This window comes from Saccoglossus kowalevskii, chromosome 1 (genome assembly GCF_978046115.1).
Source record: "Saccoglossus kowalevskii chromosome 1, keSacKowa6.1, whole genome shotgun sequence".
NCBI lineage: Eukaryota > Metazoa > Hemichordata > Enteropneusta > Harrimaniidae > Saccoglossus > Saccoglossus kowalevskii.
In genome coordinates, this window is record NC_140641.1 from 30,159,761 (window position 1) to 30,173,933 (window position 14,173).

Genomic DNA, 14,173 nt, shown 5'->3' on the forward strand with positions numbered 1-14,173 from the left:
ATGGATTCATGAAAATTCATTAGCCTAAGGACGAAACTGTTGAATAAATATATTCAATGATTTCTTCAGAAAAAAACACACTCACAACCGAATCAACTGACCGAATGTCAGTATCTCGTCAATATTTAAAAAAATCGACAACCTTGAGTTATATACATGGACAACCATCTGAATATTAATTATTCTCTAATATAACAAGGGTTCTAACAAGATATTTTGTTGATAATAATACAGCCGCTAAGTTTGACCAAGTTTCTTATGATTTTGAATAATCATACAAGGAATACATACAACATGCATGCGTCACTTACAGACGTCAATATATCGTCAATATTTATGTCCAACTTTAATAGTGCCATATTTCTAATTTGTCGATCCATGGAATAAAACGTCAAACTTGATCAATATATCTTGAATGTTTTAATGTAATATATATTTTATATTTACGTCATTTGACCAAGCGCAATGCATGCTGGGTCACTAAGCAACACGTGGATAACAAGGTTCATTGGAAATGTTATCAGAGGTGAATGATTGGGGTACTCACGAGAAAGGCATAAGTACACTTTCCAAGATAATAAACGTTCAACATAGAAAAGAAGTAAACCGCTGATGGTTGTTGATGGTAAATCTGTCGCCGACCTGATTTCCGCCTGGATGCCCTGTGTGTGACATACAAAAACAAATGACGTCACATGAAGGTGTGACTGTGTGGGGCTTTATTATTCAGTCGGTTGGATTTGCTCTTATTTCGTTATTAGCTAAATGTGTCAAATTAAAACCCAGTGATTATGCAAATCTAACTATATAACGTCATGTTTTTTTCTACACAAATAAATGATAGAATACTTAAATTAAACGAAAATATCTGCAACATCAAATCCGCTAATATTAAATCCACCGTTCCTCTTCTTTGTAATCTAGACAACTTAGAAAACGGTCCAAGAAGTTAGTCATTGGACGATATTACGGATTTATTCGGAGATGAGATGTTCGGAGAATACTTACCTCATTGGAAAACGGTCTAATATAATTAATAATATAATAATATCGAGTACTACTTGTATTAGACTCTTATTTCGATATAATAACATAGGAAAATATCATCCGATAACATCGATTAGACAAATGATGAAATTGATTAAGTTATAAAATGCAATGTCACGTATTCGTGGCACGCATGCAATTAGCCCTGTTAAAATTGGAATGGCGAAGGTGAACGCGCGTCGTCATAGAAATTAGGCGCCAATTTGTGAATGGGCATTATAAATAGAGGCGAATCGTCTGACAAAGATGTCAAAGAGAAATGTCAACAAAATCGAATATTCGGCCATTACGGAACCAGATCTCCGTTAAACGATGGCCCTAATAGGGTCTAAATTGAACCAACGTTGTTCTTTGATTGATTATGTGCGAAGTCTTGATAACCAAAGGCACAATGTAATTTTATAAGTTACAAATATAAATTGGCGAAAGGGGAAAACACTGCAGTGCGAAGTTTGACAGAAATTTAACATTGGTCTTCTAAATCGACTTTAAATTACGATTTTGGGTATGTGAATATGTGGTTGCTGTGTAAAGACAGATTTGTTTTACGGTTAGAACCGTTTTAGACGACATTCATACTCATTTTGTGTTGATTACGATATGTGTTGGAACGATAGGTAACAATAAACGTAATTGGCTTCTTCGAAAAAGATCACTATCGATTACAAAAAAGAGAATGAAAATCCTAGTACAGAATTACATGGTGTCTATCGCTAAAACTCAGATCAATTGGCTTGAGTGTCCATATTCGCTGTTTTTCAAACCGAGAAAAAACGCGAAAACAGCTCTTTCTAAGTATGTTTGACCTTGAACGTAACTAATTCGATGTTTTTGACAATTGTCTAGTCATAGTCATGTTTATCAATAAAAAAATACGAGTCTGGGACCAATTCATCTTTCCACATCTGAACGTTTTCTCAGCATTAACAAACTTGAATCAAAACAAACAAAAATGTTATATTCCCATGTACTTTATTAATGTTAAAGTAATATAGCATTTTTTACCATTTTGAAAACTCGATTTTTTTTTAAATAATAAAAAATAAATATGATTATGTAAATCACAGAAACGAATGTCTGATTTGACATTTCAAAAAGTCCAAATTGAATATACTTAATAGTGTAAACTACATAATGTGATGTCTGATTGTTTTTTGGAAAGTCGGCCGTGTCTAATCAGTTTTATCAGATTTATATGAATCTGATTGCGAAAATCGGCTCGGGTCTTAATTGGATGCCATATTCACGTCCGTCCGAATTTTGAAAACAAAAAAAATTCTTCAGTGATGGTGGTTGGTTTAAATCATTGTTAATATTGTTTACACTCTAAATCAGTACATTTGTGTATATTGTTTTGCATTGTAATTTAGATCATAGACTTTTTCTAAGTAAAATGGTAAATTTGCTGGTACAGTTAGGCAAGTGAACTTTACATATAACAATGATTGTTTACTCTCGCGTGTGAGGTACATGCATGAAGAGCGCCGCCCGTAATTCAGTAGGTATCACTAGAGGGCGTTATCCAAGATGGCTGCTTGCAAGGAGCTGACGGCTAATTTGGTTCACGATTTCATTTCGTCTGTTGACACGATTCTTTGTGATTGTGACGGTAAGAATCTGTGTTATACAGACGATAATATATTTTAGATAGGTTCACGGTACTTGGCGTTCATGTCATTGACTTGCCATTTACTGAATAGCCGAAGCGCATATGTTCACTCCACATTTTTTGTTTGCAGTTTTTAAATGTTTGTTTGTAAGACACTTTTTATTCGTTCCTAAGGCTTTTATGCGTCTAATAAATATTATAACATTGCCGGGATAAGAAAGAAGTCAGTAGAGGCAAATTGTAAATGTTTATAAACCACGGATAGGCAAAGAAATGCCATGGAAGCCCAATATTAGAGGTCGACTTGTGGTATAGAGTGGGCATTAAGGGTCGACCGTTTGGAATCACGGGGGGGAGAGGTGACGAAACAAAATGTGTAGGCTAAGCACTTAGAGAAAAAAGAAATTGTCTTGTAGGAAACAAATAAGAGATAAGACACTGAACAAAACATTTGCACTGGCCACAATCTTCCTGCCACCCCCATGTTTTCAATGGTTAACTCCTTATATAGGATCTGTCTATTTCTATTTATTAGTACCGGTAATTAATAAAATATTGTCAATAAATGAACAGAATAACTAGCTCTGTGAAAGTAGAGTTGTTTATATTCATTTGGAACTTGAGGTGCCGTCAAGTCCCAATGGATTTTTTTTTGCAAATTAGCTGAAATGCAATTTTAGCTTAATTTTGTTTATATATTTCTTGTTGATCAAATCAAAGAATCTTGCCACTGAACATGTTTTTCCATGTATTCAGTGTTATTTACCTTCTATAACAATTCAGGCTGTTCCTGTTATTTAAGGAATGTATCATTAAAGAAGAAAAATGTAGTTTTTGTGCAAGTATATACTATCAGATCACCAAGCCCATTTCCTTGATTTTTAGAATTCCAAAGTGAAATAAGTTTTTTTGGCCTTGGAATAAAATTAGAACATTTTCAAATGACATTATTGCGCACTGCCATTGAAATTTATAAATATTTATATATGCTATCATGGGAATGGATTTGTCGTATTGATAGTAAAAGATAAAGCCCTAAAATGCTTGTCAACACACTGACACAATAGAGTTTATCAGGACAATCACTGCCACTATGGAATATTGGCTTAGCCCTTATCTGGTCAGGTCAATGTAAAAGTACATGGGCTGGCAGGGTAAGAGTTAAATTTCTGTATATTTAAAGTGATGTAAGTAGCTCTCTTGTTAATAATGACACTATTTCAGTGTACCGGTAGGTGTATGAGGATGTTTTGTTGAGTAAAGAAAATTACAAACTGAAACTGAGCTATTGGCCTTCATAGTGAATTTATCTCACATTCAGAAACAAGGAATGGCTGTACTCTTTGATTGCAAGTCTCATTGAAAAACCTGATTGTTTGAAGATGTTATTTACAATCGTTTCCATCTGTGATACATTCAGGTGTGATCTGGAAAAACAATGATTCCATACCTGGAGCAGCTGAAGCACTAAAGAAGTTGAGACTTAAGGTGAGATTTCATGATATGATCTTATTACAGTGTATTAATATACGTCTGTCACCGCAACACCATAACTTACAGCGTGCCGTAATTTTGCAGTATTTTATGGGGTATTTTCATCCTACCATATTAGGAAATGAGAATTCCAAATATGGAATTATTACCCGCGTAAGCGTCCTCTAATAATAAACAGACATGTCTGCCACACAAAGAAGTTCACTGATTCTGTTCTAAACATTTTGGATTTCGGCATTTCTATAATGTATCCTTGGAAAGAAAAGATGTTTAATAATAATACCTCAAAGTATGCACAAAGACAGTACGACGTCGCATCAACCTCTGCTGCGTGTCGGTCTATACTCCCGCTGTACTGTCTTCGTGCATATTTTGAGGTATCCTCGTAATAGCCTCATATTCTTTTACGCATCCCTTGCACCTTACATAGCGCATGTAGAATACATTGGTTGTTCGGACAAAGTCTGTAAACAGGGATTGATTCCTTGTGTGTCTTCTTTTGTATATTGAACATTGCTGGTTAGTATGTTCAAAAGTCACACACCCATCATACATCTTGGAATACTTGTGCACATCCATATGTTTTACAACCTGATACAAAATAAGGCCAGTTTTTTCACATTTTTTAAATAAGCAAACAAATTTCATCATTTCTTATTATTATCTTCTTATACTATTGCATATGCTATTTAGTCTAATTGAACATTATTCTGATTTTTTTTTCTATCAGGGTAAACGGATATTTTTTGTTACAAATAACAGCACCAAGTCAAGAAAACAGTATATAGAGAAATTATTAAATCTGGGTTTTGAAGCTTATCCGGTAATTTATTTGTTTTAACAAAAAAAACTTCTAGACAATTCATTTATTGCATCATAATAGAGCTACATATCACGATATTTATGTGCATTCTCAGAACACTTGCAGGGGGTAGTAAGTGTGATTTCTCTATTTTCATACAAGAACAAGTTTGAAAGTTACAGTTTAAAATTTCGCCTGCATTCAATCTATTAAATGAGATACTTTTTTTATTTGGATTTATGAGATAAAATTTGTCACCATAAAATAAAGCCATATGGTAAAAGTTAAAAAAATCGTAGAATAAGTTTTAATGGTAGCTACTTTAAGCTTAAAGTCATTATATAAATGAGTAGTGTATGTTTTGTTTAAATTGTGTGAACAATATTGTTTATGTTAGTAATTGTGTCAAGAACACGTTGAACACTAATTTTTTCTGCTACAATTCTAGTCAAACTTTTTTGCAAATTTTCACGTATTTTTCTATCATTTCTTTGTTAATTTTGGGCCAAATGACTATAATCTAGTTTAGTAAAGATTTTGGAAGAAAAAATTATTTTTTGTGAAAAATGACAGTATTTGGCATTTTTGAAAGGTCTATTTTAGAACAAAATTTTAATAAATTTTGCAAATTTTGTGGCTGTGAACATTTCACAGAGGTTAGACGACAATGTAAAAACTTGAAAAGCATGACTATTTCAAACATTCGGCCAATAAAGCAAGTACCCATTTTAAAAAATTTAAAAGAGTGATTTGTCTCATTTGTAAAATCATGACCGTTTGTATTGATATACCTTTTAATTAACTTTTCCCCACCAGTTCCTACTTTCATCACAACATAGTCCTGTTTATAGTCTGCACTTTCCTTCAAAATATTGGGACAAAAACTGGAACATTTTTTGAGTAAAAACCAAAAATTTACACAAATTTTGTCTGTTGGCCCCCAAATTAGCGTTAAATATAAAAAAGTGTGAAAAAATTTGAGTGAGAAAGTCTGGTGGTGAAGGGTTAGGACTGGTGAAATTTTAAGGTACATTGATAGGAGCAGACAGTGGAGGACCTCATGATTGTTTTTTTTTTCAAACCAAATAGGAAGAAATTATATGCACTGCATTTGCTGCAGCCTCGTACTTAAAACATAGCTTAAAATTGAATGGAAAAGTGTATCTAATTGGAAGTATTGGAATGGCTGAAGAACTGGATTTAATGGGTATTCCTTACTTTGGTATTGGGGTAAGTAATGGGCATACAATATATAGGTATATGATTAAGTAATGGGTATATGATGCTACAAAAATCATAATGAATTATTTAAATATTTATTATAATAACGATGTTTGTTTATTTTTAGCCTGATCCTGTAAAGTCTCTTGACATGGCGGAATGGGCAGCTTTACCAATAGATAATGAGGTACTGTGAATATATACAACTTTTTTCATTAACAAACAAGGTACTGTGAATATATGCTACTTTTCTTATTAACAAATGAGGTACTGTGAATATATATGCAAGCATGATGGAAAGTGATCTGTGCACATTATCAGTTCCACTATTTCTCTTTCTGGACATTGTCAGATTTTCTCTTACTGATAATTTGACTGATTCTAGAAGAGTTTATCTCTTTTCTGATTTTTATTAGTTTTTGTATCAAAATTTCTATTAGGGAAATCATATTTATTTTTATTAACCCTGAATGCTTCCTTTAATAAGCTGTTCAATGAATTTTGAAATTTAATAAAGTATTTGATTGCCTATTTTTACTGAAAACCTCCAAGGGATATCTTCCGAGCTTGGTGTATAGACCCATAATAGGTACATTTCATGACACAGGATTTGACAATAGCTCACTTTAATCAGTTATTTGTGATCACATTGACTTTGCAGGTAAAGGCTGTACTAGTGGGCTTTGATGAACATCTTAGTTATATTAAACTAATTAAAGCTGGCACGTATCTCAATGATCCTGAATGTGCCTTTGTTGCAACCAATGAAGATCTTCGATATCCACTAGGTGGAAAAATTATGATTCCAGGTAAAAGATTGATTATTCTTTAAGTTACATATCTGTAGAAAACCTCTTATCATAAGAGCTTCAGATTGTATACACTTCATGAGAAATGTTATCCAACAGAATCCTGAAATCAAATTCAGGAGTCCCTCCTAAAATAAGTAAGGTAAAATGGCCATTACAACAATGAAAAACATGTTTGATTTGGTGACAGTGCAGGCAACCTGCAGTGCTACTATATATTTCAGGATTAGTTGCCAAACCAAGTTTTTTTTTTATTTTTCATAATTATCAAGGAAGGTGTTCTGCATATAATACAATATGGGAGTTCAACTTTGGGGTTATGTTTATTCTTATAACTTGTTTACATTTTGTTGATTTGAACCTTGGGGATTGCAACAATTGTTGTTCCCTTTCTTGTGTAGTTTGATGATGATACCTGTTTTCCCAGTCATCTGGTGCTGGTCTCACTGTTCCATATATCCTGAAGGATGTTCTGGAGGATGTGAGGTGAATCTTTACCTTTCACTTGCTTGATCATACATACCTTTTTTGGAACACTGCATATTCACACCATCTGTTTCATGAAATGGACAGTGTTCTTAGTGGCTTACATTTAAAATGATTGTGTAATATTTATCTGTAATACCTGTGTCTTACAGGTACAGGTGTTATTGTGGGGGCTGTGAAACAAGCAGCTCAACGAGAGCCTGTAGTTCTTGGAAAACCCAGTAAATATCTTTTTGACAGTATTATGCAAAGGTAGGTGTGATTTAAATTAGAATTGTTTCAGCATTGTTCTGCATGTTAATGAAAGTACTGAAATTAAACTTACCTGAGACTCACACATTCTGCAAGATATGAAAAATTTGAGACTCTATAGAGAGACTTAAAATTCCTGTTGACACCATGGACAAGATAACAGTTTATAGGCTTTCTTATCAATACCATGGTATACTCATTTGCCGAGTTCTTTTCACTCAATACTTTCAGCTTTGAAGGAGTAACTCCTGAACGGACAGTTATGATTGGTGATCGTTTATCAACTGATATATCAATGGGAAGAACATGTGGTCTGAAAACTTTACTGGTCGAAACTGGTATTGATACAAGGGTTGATGCCAAAGAGAATCAAAAAAGCAATTCAATTGAAAGGCAAAAGATGGTTCCAGATTATTTTATAACAAGTTTGGCTGATCTGGGGAAAACACTTTGATGTTTGACTTTCTATAATTAAAGTGCGAATCTGTGCTTGTCAATTAATAAAACAGCATGATTTAAACACTTATTATAATTTACATGTAACAATGGACTAAAAGAATTCAAAATAAATTAATATGCAGGTATCCCAAATAACATATTATAAGATTAAGTTCATTTTTTTAATTAAAAAGGTTGCATTTTTGATTTTATATTGATTATATTGACTATATTAAAAATTCTGTGATTTTAGTGCAATGTGTATTGTAAATTATTTGAACAAGGAATTAGTTTCTACTTAGAAAGATGGAATAATGTTTACACAACAATGCATCATACTCTTGTCTTTCACATGTTGGTCGCCATTAATAAAGTAGTGATAGATCAAATCAATATATATTCACTAGGAGGTTATTTGGCCTGCTTGTTCTGCCAGTACCACTGCAGTTGGGGTACCTACTGGAAATTAAATCAACTTGATCTTACAAGTGTGGTTTCAAGTAGAAATAGCATCTCAAGTAGAAAACAACCAGAAGCACAAAAACAACAAAACAATAACCTAAAAAGTACAGTTATACATAATCAAATCATTGAACGAATGATAAAGCTAAAGGTAATCAATCAATATTTAATGTCACGTTTTGGAAAGAGTGAGAACATTTTACACAGGTCATATATCAATTTGCATTATAATCATTATAGAAATATGAAATTTTTGATCTGAGATCATCTATGTTACAGATTTTTCATATTAACCTACAAGCTCTTTATATCTGTGGCGATATCAACGTTTAGTCATTTTTTTTTTACAAATCTCAGGCTAACAATTATCGCATATGTCAATCACTTGGCGTATCCTGTTATTCTTGCTGTTTGATTGACTATGAAGATTACCTAATTGTCTCTATCTGCATTTGTCCATCATGAGTGCAATTATTGTTCATGCATGCATTCCTTAATCTTCATAATAATAGTATTTATTATCTTGACAACGGTAGCAAAAAAAGTCACAATGACACTTTTCTTGGCTGGAAGTAAACAATTAAAGAATATTTCAAGAGCCTTTGAGGCTGCTTCTCATAGATCATGAGTAACATTCTGTAGTACGTCACCAGCCATATCTGCAAACAATCAACTTATTTTCAGCCTAGCTACTTTAATCGAAGTTGAGCCAGTCTTTTCTATATAGGACTGCTTCAGTATGAAATCGTCACTCATTTTATGCTTTAAAATTTACGTTCATATATAATACAGGGCATGGCGTATCAGGTAAATTGGCAAATATTCCCCATGAAATGTTCAAGGATATGGCCGAGTAAATTGGTGAAATTTAAATCCATTGTATTCTGGCAATAATTAGCATTACATACAAACTAAATATCCAAGAATGAAGCGGATAATTAGATTCAGTTGTATCCTTTGAAAAACTGCCACAATTTTGGTGAGCGATTTTCTGATTTTATTAGAATTAAGTAACCAAACCAGACATAGTTACACGTTGCTTACTGGTCTTTTTTTTATATTTGTTTAATTTTGTTTATAGTGACAAAGGTTGACTGGTGTTCAAAGTGTTATTTAATTATCAATATACCTGAATGTGAAATCGTACGTTTTAACTAATGTTTTAGTTATCTAGTTTGATACTAAATCATTTTTTTTTAATAAACAAAAACTATAATGAATGCAATATAATGTCACATCACTAGTGTCAGTATATAGAACAATTTAGTCCGAAATGGGTTGTTAGTTTTATCAAAGACAATGTCTTTGGTTTTATATTGCAAATGAAAAAGAAACAAGCATAAATGCAATTCGTGCAAACTCTTAGTCGTTAAATCTATATAGTGTGATGTTTTAGCTGGCAATGAAGGAGAAAACTATAGTAATATTTATTGTGCTTGACGGAAGCCCAGTATTTTAGGGTGGGCCCTTTGACGTCTCGAAGAGGTCCAGAAGAAAAAGCATTGCTTGTGCTTACTCTCTTAATTTTGTTTTCGTGTCTCATTCTTTGTTTTAGTTCTCAATTGTTTTTATTTAATTATTGGGACCTAACAAGGACAATGGATGTATGACAATGACTATCGGGTTAAATTGTCTTCATGGTTCAATTCATCAGAGGAAAAAACAATTTTGGAAACTTGTCAAAAGGAGTTTGAAGATGTAGACTACCTAACATAATTTTAATTTTATTTATTACGAAAATATAACTATGCACACGGGACCGTGTTGTCATTGCTGTGTTCACACAATAAAATAATACCAATTGAATTACTTATTACATTGTCAGTTTGTTATGTCGAGTGTACTGAAAAAATATATTAATAAAAACACTCGCAAATTTACAAGATCATCATCGTGAAAAAAAAGAATGTAGCTCGAACCGGTGATGCCACTTTTACCTGTTACAAAAAAACTTCGAACGTAATTTTGTCTCTTCGTACACTTGTGTAATTGTTGTTTATTACTTTAGTACATATATAATCGACTTGCCACATGATGACACCAAGTTGTACCTTGTAACAAGCAGGTCACAGTCAGCTGGCGTACACGTGATAATAAAATAAACGGGATCAATTTACCGATATTTACTATATGGGGCAGCCTTCTTGAGTACGGCTTAAAACTAAATAAACAAGTTTAAAAATAGGTTTATTTAGTCTAGATGTCGGCCCCAAATAGTAAAAATCGGTAAATTGGTCGCGTTTATATTATTATCACGTGTATGCCAGCTGATTGTGCTGCAGGTTAGTTGACGGTGTTTCATTTCGACATCACTAAGTCTATGGTATGTCTGCAATGTTATAAAATTGATAACAATCAGGACATTGTTTATAAATTCACTAGTAGTAATAGATAACCCATGAGTGGTTATGTACGGTAACCATCACGTGACCACGAGTTATCTATTCGTACCAAATTATCAATTCTATTTAATCCCTGTCGCTCGTACTCAACAATGTCAATGCAGAATTGTGGTCCGTCCATTCAACCGACTAGCATTATGAACAAATCGTTTAAGCCGACAGTACACTAACATAGTCGGGCAACATAATTTAATTTGGCCGTGAAATCCATGCACGTAACCACGTGTTTGTGGTTTTATGCCGTAACCACCACGTGATCATAGATTGTCTATCACATGTCCAATTGCAGAAGTTTATGAATATGAACAAACAATAATTTTGTTTGAAGTTTTGTTTAAACGACTGTAATAAATAAAGGAAAATAATGTTTACAATATTATAGAGAAGAACTGTGTAGAAGTGGACTAGTGCAGTGGTTATGCTGTGTCAACACATATTTCTTGATTATGTGGGCTAAAATCATTTTCGTTAAGTCTATCCATGCTTCGATTGCACCGTGTAAAATCCAATGATTAGCCATGCCATGCCATGACATAAGATATTCAATCTGTAATCACCCGTTCCAAGTACACGTGTACTCATTCTGTGGTAATTCATTTTCCCGGCGTGCGATCGACGTCCTAGGCGGGGATATTAATTGGAGACTGTTACAATACTAGCATGATGACCTTTATTTCGAAACAGATAAGAAGCCAGTGATACACACATATACGAGGTATATGTGAACCTCCTAGCCGAATATTACATTTCGATTTCTTTAAATGAGCTCTGGGTGTTACTACTTTCAGCTAAACTATCCAATGCAATGCAAGACATTTTGAGAAGGTAAGTATTACTTTAAAACGTAAAAAATATCCCCACCTTATCAGCAGTGCTAATTAAATGATTAACATAAGTGTTCCTACTTACTGGAGCGCAATACTAAGAGTATTTTGCAGAATCTCAGGAAATATCATCATAAAAAGTCTGTAATACTATGACAGATACCAGAAGCGCGTGAAGATATGTTTGTTTTTTGGGGGAAATGTATTTACATTTTTTTCAGTGGGTGAAGATTGATACATCAAAATAAATTAAGTTGCAAAGCCTTTGACGTAGTAGGGTGTCGAATTCCAGAAAATACTCCCGACTTAAAAATACACTTTGCATTATTTAATGAACAAATAAATCCGGAATTCGCTACAATTCCAGGTTTACATCTCAAAGGTGACATCCCTGTCAATACATTTTGATGTTTTGACAGACATCAACTCGACACAGCAAATAGTTGACTTCTAAGTCAGTTAAAGTTCAATAGATCTTGACTTGTTGAGTTCAGACTGATCATGTTGAACTCTAACCCGTACATGTATTGCAATTATTTTTTTGCTATAATTTTAGATCGGGGGGGGGGGCTGTATGGACATCCGTTTTTACTTGATGTTCAGTTCAGAAACAATGATTTTGATAGCATATTTTATTTGAGCAAAAAGGGAAAAACGTGGTAAAAATTGATTTGTGATTCAGACATTCTCTAAACAGGACGTTGGCAACGCCGTGGACTTGGCGATCTGCCTTTGTTTTCTAGATACACCCATAGACATGCTGCCGGCAACATGTTGTCAGTAGCATGTCTGTAGCTATTTGGTATACACTTTATATCATACCTGTAGTTACTTAGTATATTTGGGTCACAGAATTACGGTGTCCCCATTACATGTTCATTCAAGGGTGTAAAGCGAAGGCACTCAATATTTGGCAACCGGTATTATAATCATGTTTTACTTTTTCCACCTTTGGTAAATAGGAAACACATTCCACATACTGTCGTAAAGGACCAGCGAGAAAGTTGTCAACATCTGCGTAGAACTGTCCAGTCCTGCAGAATAAACTACACCATTCGATACTAAAGCTATGATCAATGCCAATCAAAACATATTTGATTAGGTGGCAAACTAGCCAATCATACAGCATACGCAGATGACACTCTATTGTATATCACAATTAAACCATAATACATAATGTCTCAAAACTAAAGGAATGCATCACAAATATCCGTACAGCGGCTTCACAAACAAACTCATGCTTAATGTTGCCAAAACAGAAGTATGTTCATGTGAGCTACAAATTCAACAGATATTCAGGTCTTCCTACCACCCATATTGATAACACCGACATTTCCATATTCTCAGTTGCCAACGGTATACAATTAAAACTGCACGTCAGAAAACATTTGCAAGTCAGCTAACTTCGGCATCTACAACATTTGGAAAATTCGCAAATATCCAAAAATCAACTGACTGGCTAATGCACTCGTTTGTTACATCAAGTTCGGACTATAGCAACTCATTGCTGTATGGGTTACCATCATCGCAGCTTGAACCACTACTGTAACAACATATCTTGAATTCTGTCGCCAGACTCGTTACATTTAGTGAGCGTAATCAACTTAATACCCCGCTTATGCATAATAAACCTCATTGGTTAGTACATAAACGAGTTTTATACAAAACATTACTGCTAACATTTAAAGCCTATAACAACCTTACTCCTGCTTACATTGCAGTTCTTATTGCTCCACATACATCTTCATCTTGTGTTAAACTTCTTCTTCTAAACTTTCTAAACCGAAGACCCTGTTTAAGAACTAAATACTACGACGAAAGGGTTACAGCTACTAAACTCTGGAGTGAATTCTGACAAGACATCTGGACTTTACTGTTCTACCTAATTTCAAGTCACAACTAAAAACTAATCTTTTTCGTAGAGACATTACCTGATTTATTATTTCGCTCCTAGTTGACATTGTAAAGTATTATAAAACTGTGTTATATGCACTATCTGAAATCCGCTTATGTAAAACGCGAAAACGAGCAGCAAATGCGTTTTCGTGTAAATTATGACTGGATATTCAGTCACAGTAAAACACATATGTGAAAGTTTTGATAATCATGGTGCCAGATGACCATTTGTTGGTGTGTCCAAAATTTAGTTCAATATATACTTTTGTCAAAACAACTCAACTGCTAAACTGCTAAAGAAATGCAATACATCTTTAACTGAATGGTGCAACTTACAGTAGATGATTATTCTACCAGACATTTATGAGTGAAGTTTCGCTGTCACAATATCGGTGATTTGTGACGAGATCGAGGCTGCAAAATGTTTAAGA

The 14,173-nt window shown here is 33.7% G+C and overlaps 1 protein-coding gene across 1 annotated transcript; it reads left to right on the forward strand.

The window, feature by feature from the left end:
• Positions 1-2,563: 2,563 nt before the first annotated feature.
• Positions 2,564-8,410, forward strand: LOC100375890 (phosphoglycolate phosphatase-like). Its single transcript, XM_002740599.3, has 8 exons — positions 2,564-2,656; positions 4,077-4,144; positions 4,881-4,973; positions 6,042-6,182; positions 6,301-6,360; positions 6,835-6,982; positions 7,621-7,720; positions 7,952-8,410. The coding sequence occupies exons 1-8, from the start codon at positions 2,575-2,577 to the stop codon at positions 8,172-8,174; spliced, it is 915 nt and encodes a 304-aa protein (XP_002740645.1). The 5' UTR covers positions 2,564-2,574; the 3' UTR covers positions 8,175-8,410.
• The last annotated feature ends 5,763 nt before the right edge of the window (positions 8,411-14,173 follow it).

Bases quoted from the DNA above. Each gene is read 5' to 3' on its own strand.
- LOC100375890 (XM_002740599.3), top strand. From the start codon at position 2,575: ATGGCTGCTTGCAAGGAGCTGACGGCTAATTTGGTTCACGATTTCATT. The intron at 2,657-4,076 runs GTAAGAATCTGT...TGATACATTCAG, and splicing joins GATTCTTTGTGATTGTGACG to GTGTGATCTGGAAAAACAAT. The intron at 6,183-6,300 runs GTAAGTAATGGG...GTTTATTTTTAG, and splicing joins TTCCTTACTTTGGTATTGGG to CCTGATCCTGTAAAGTCTCT.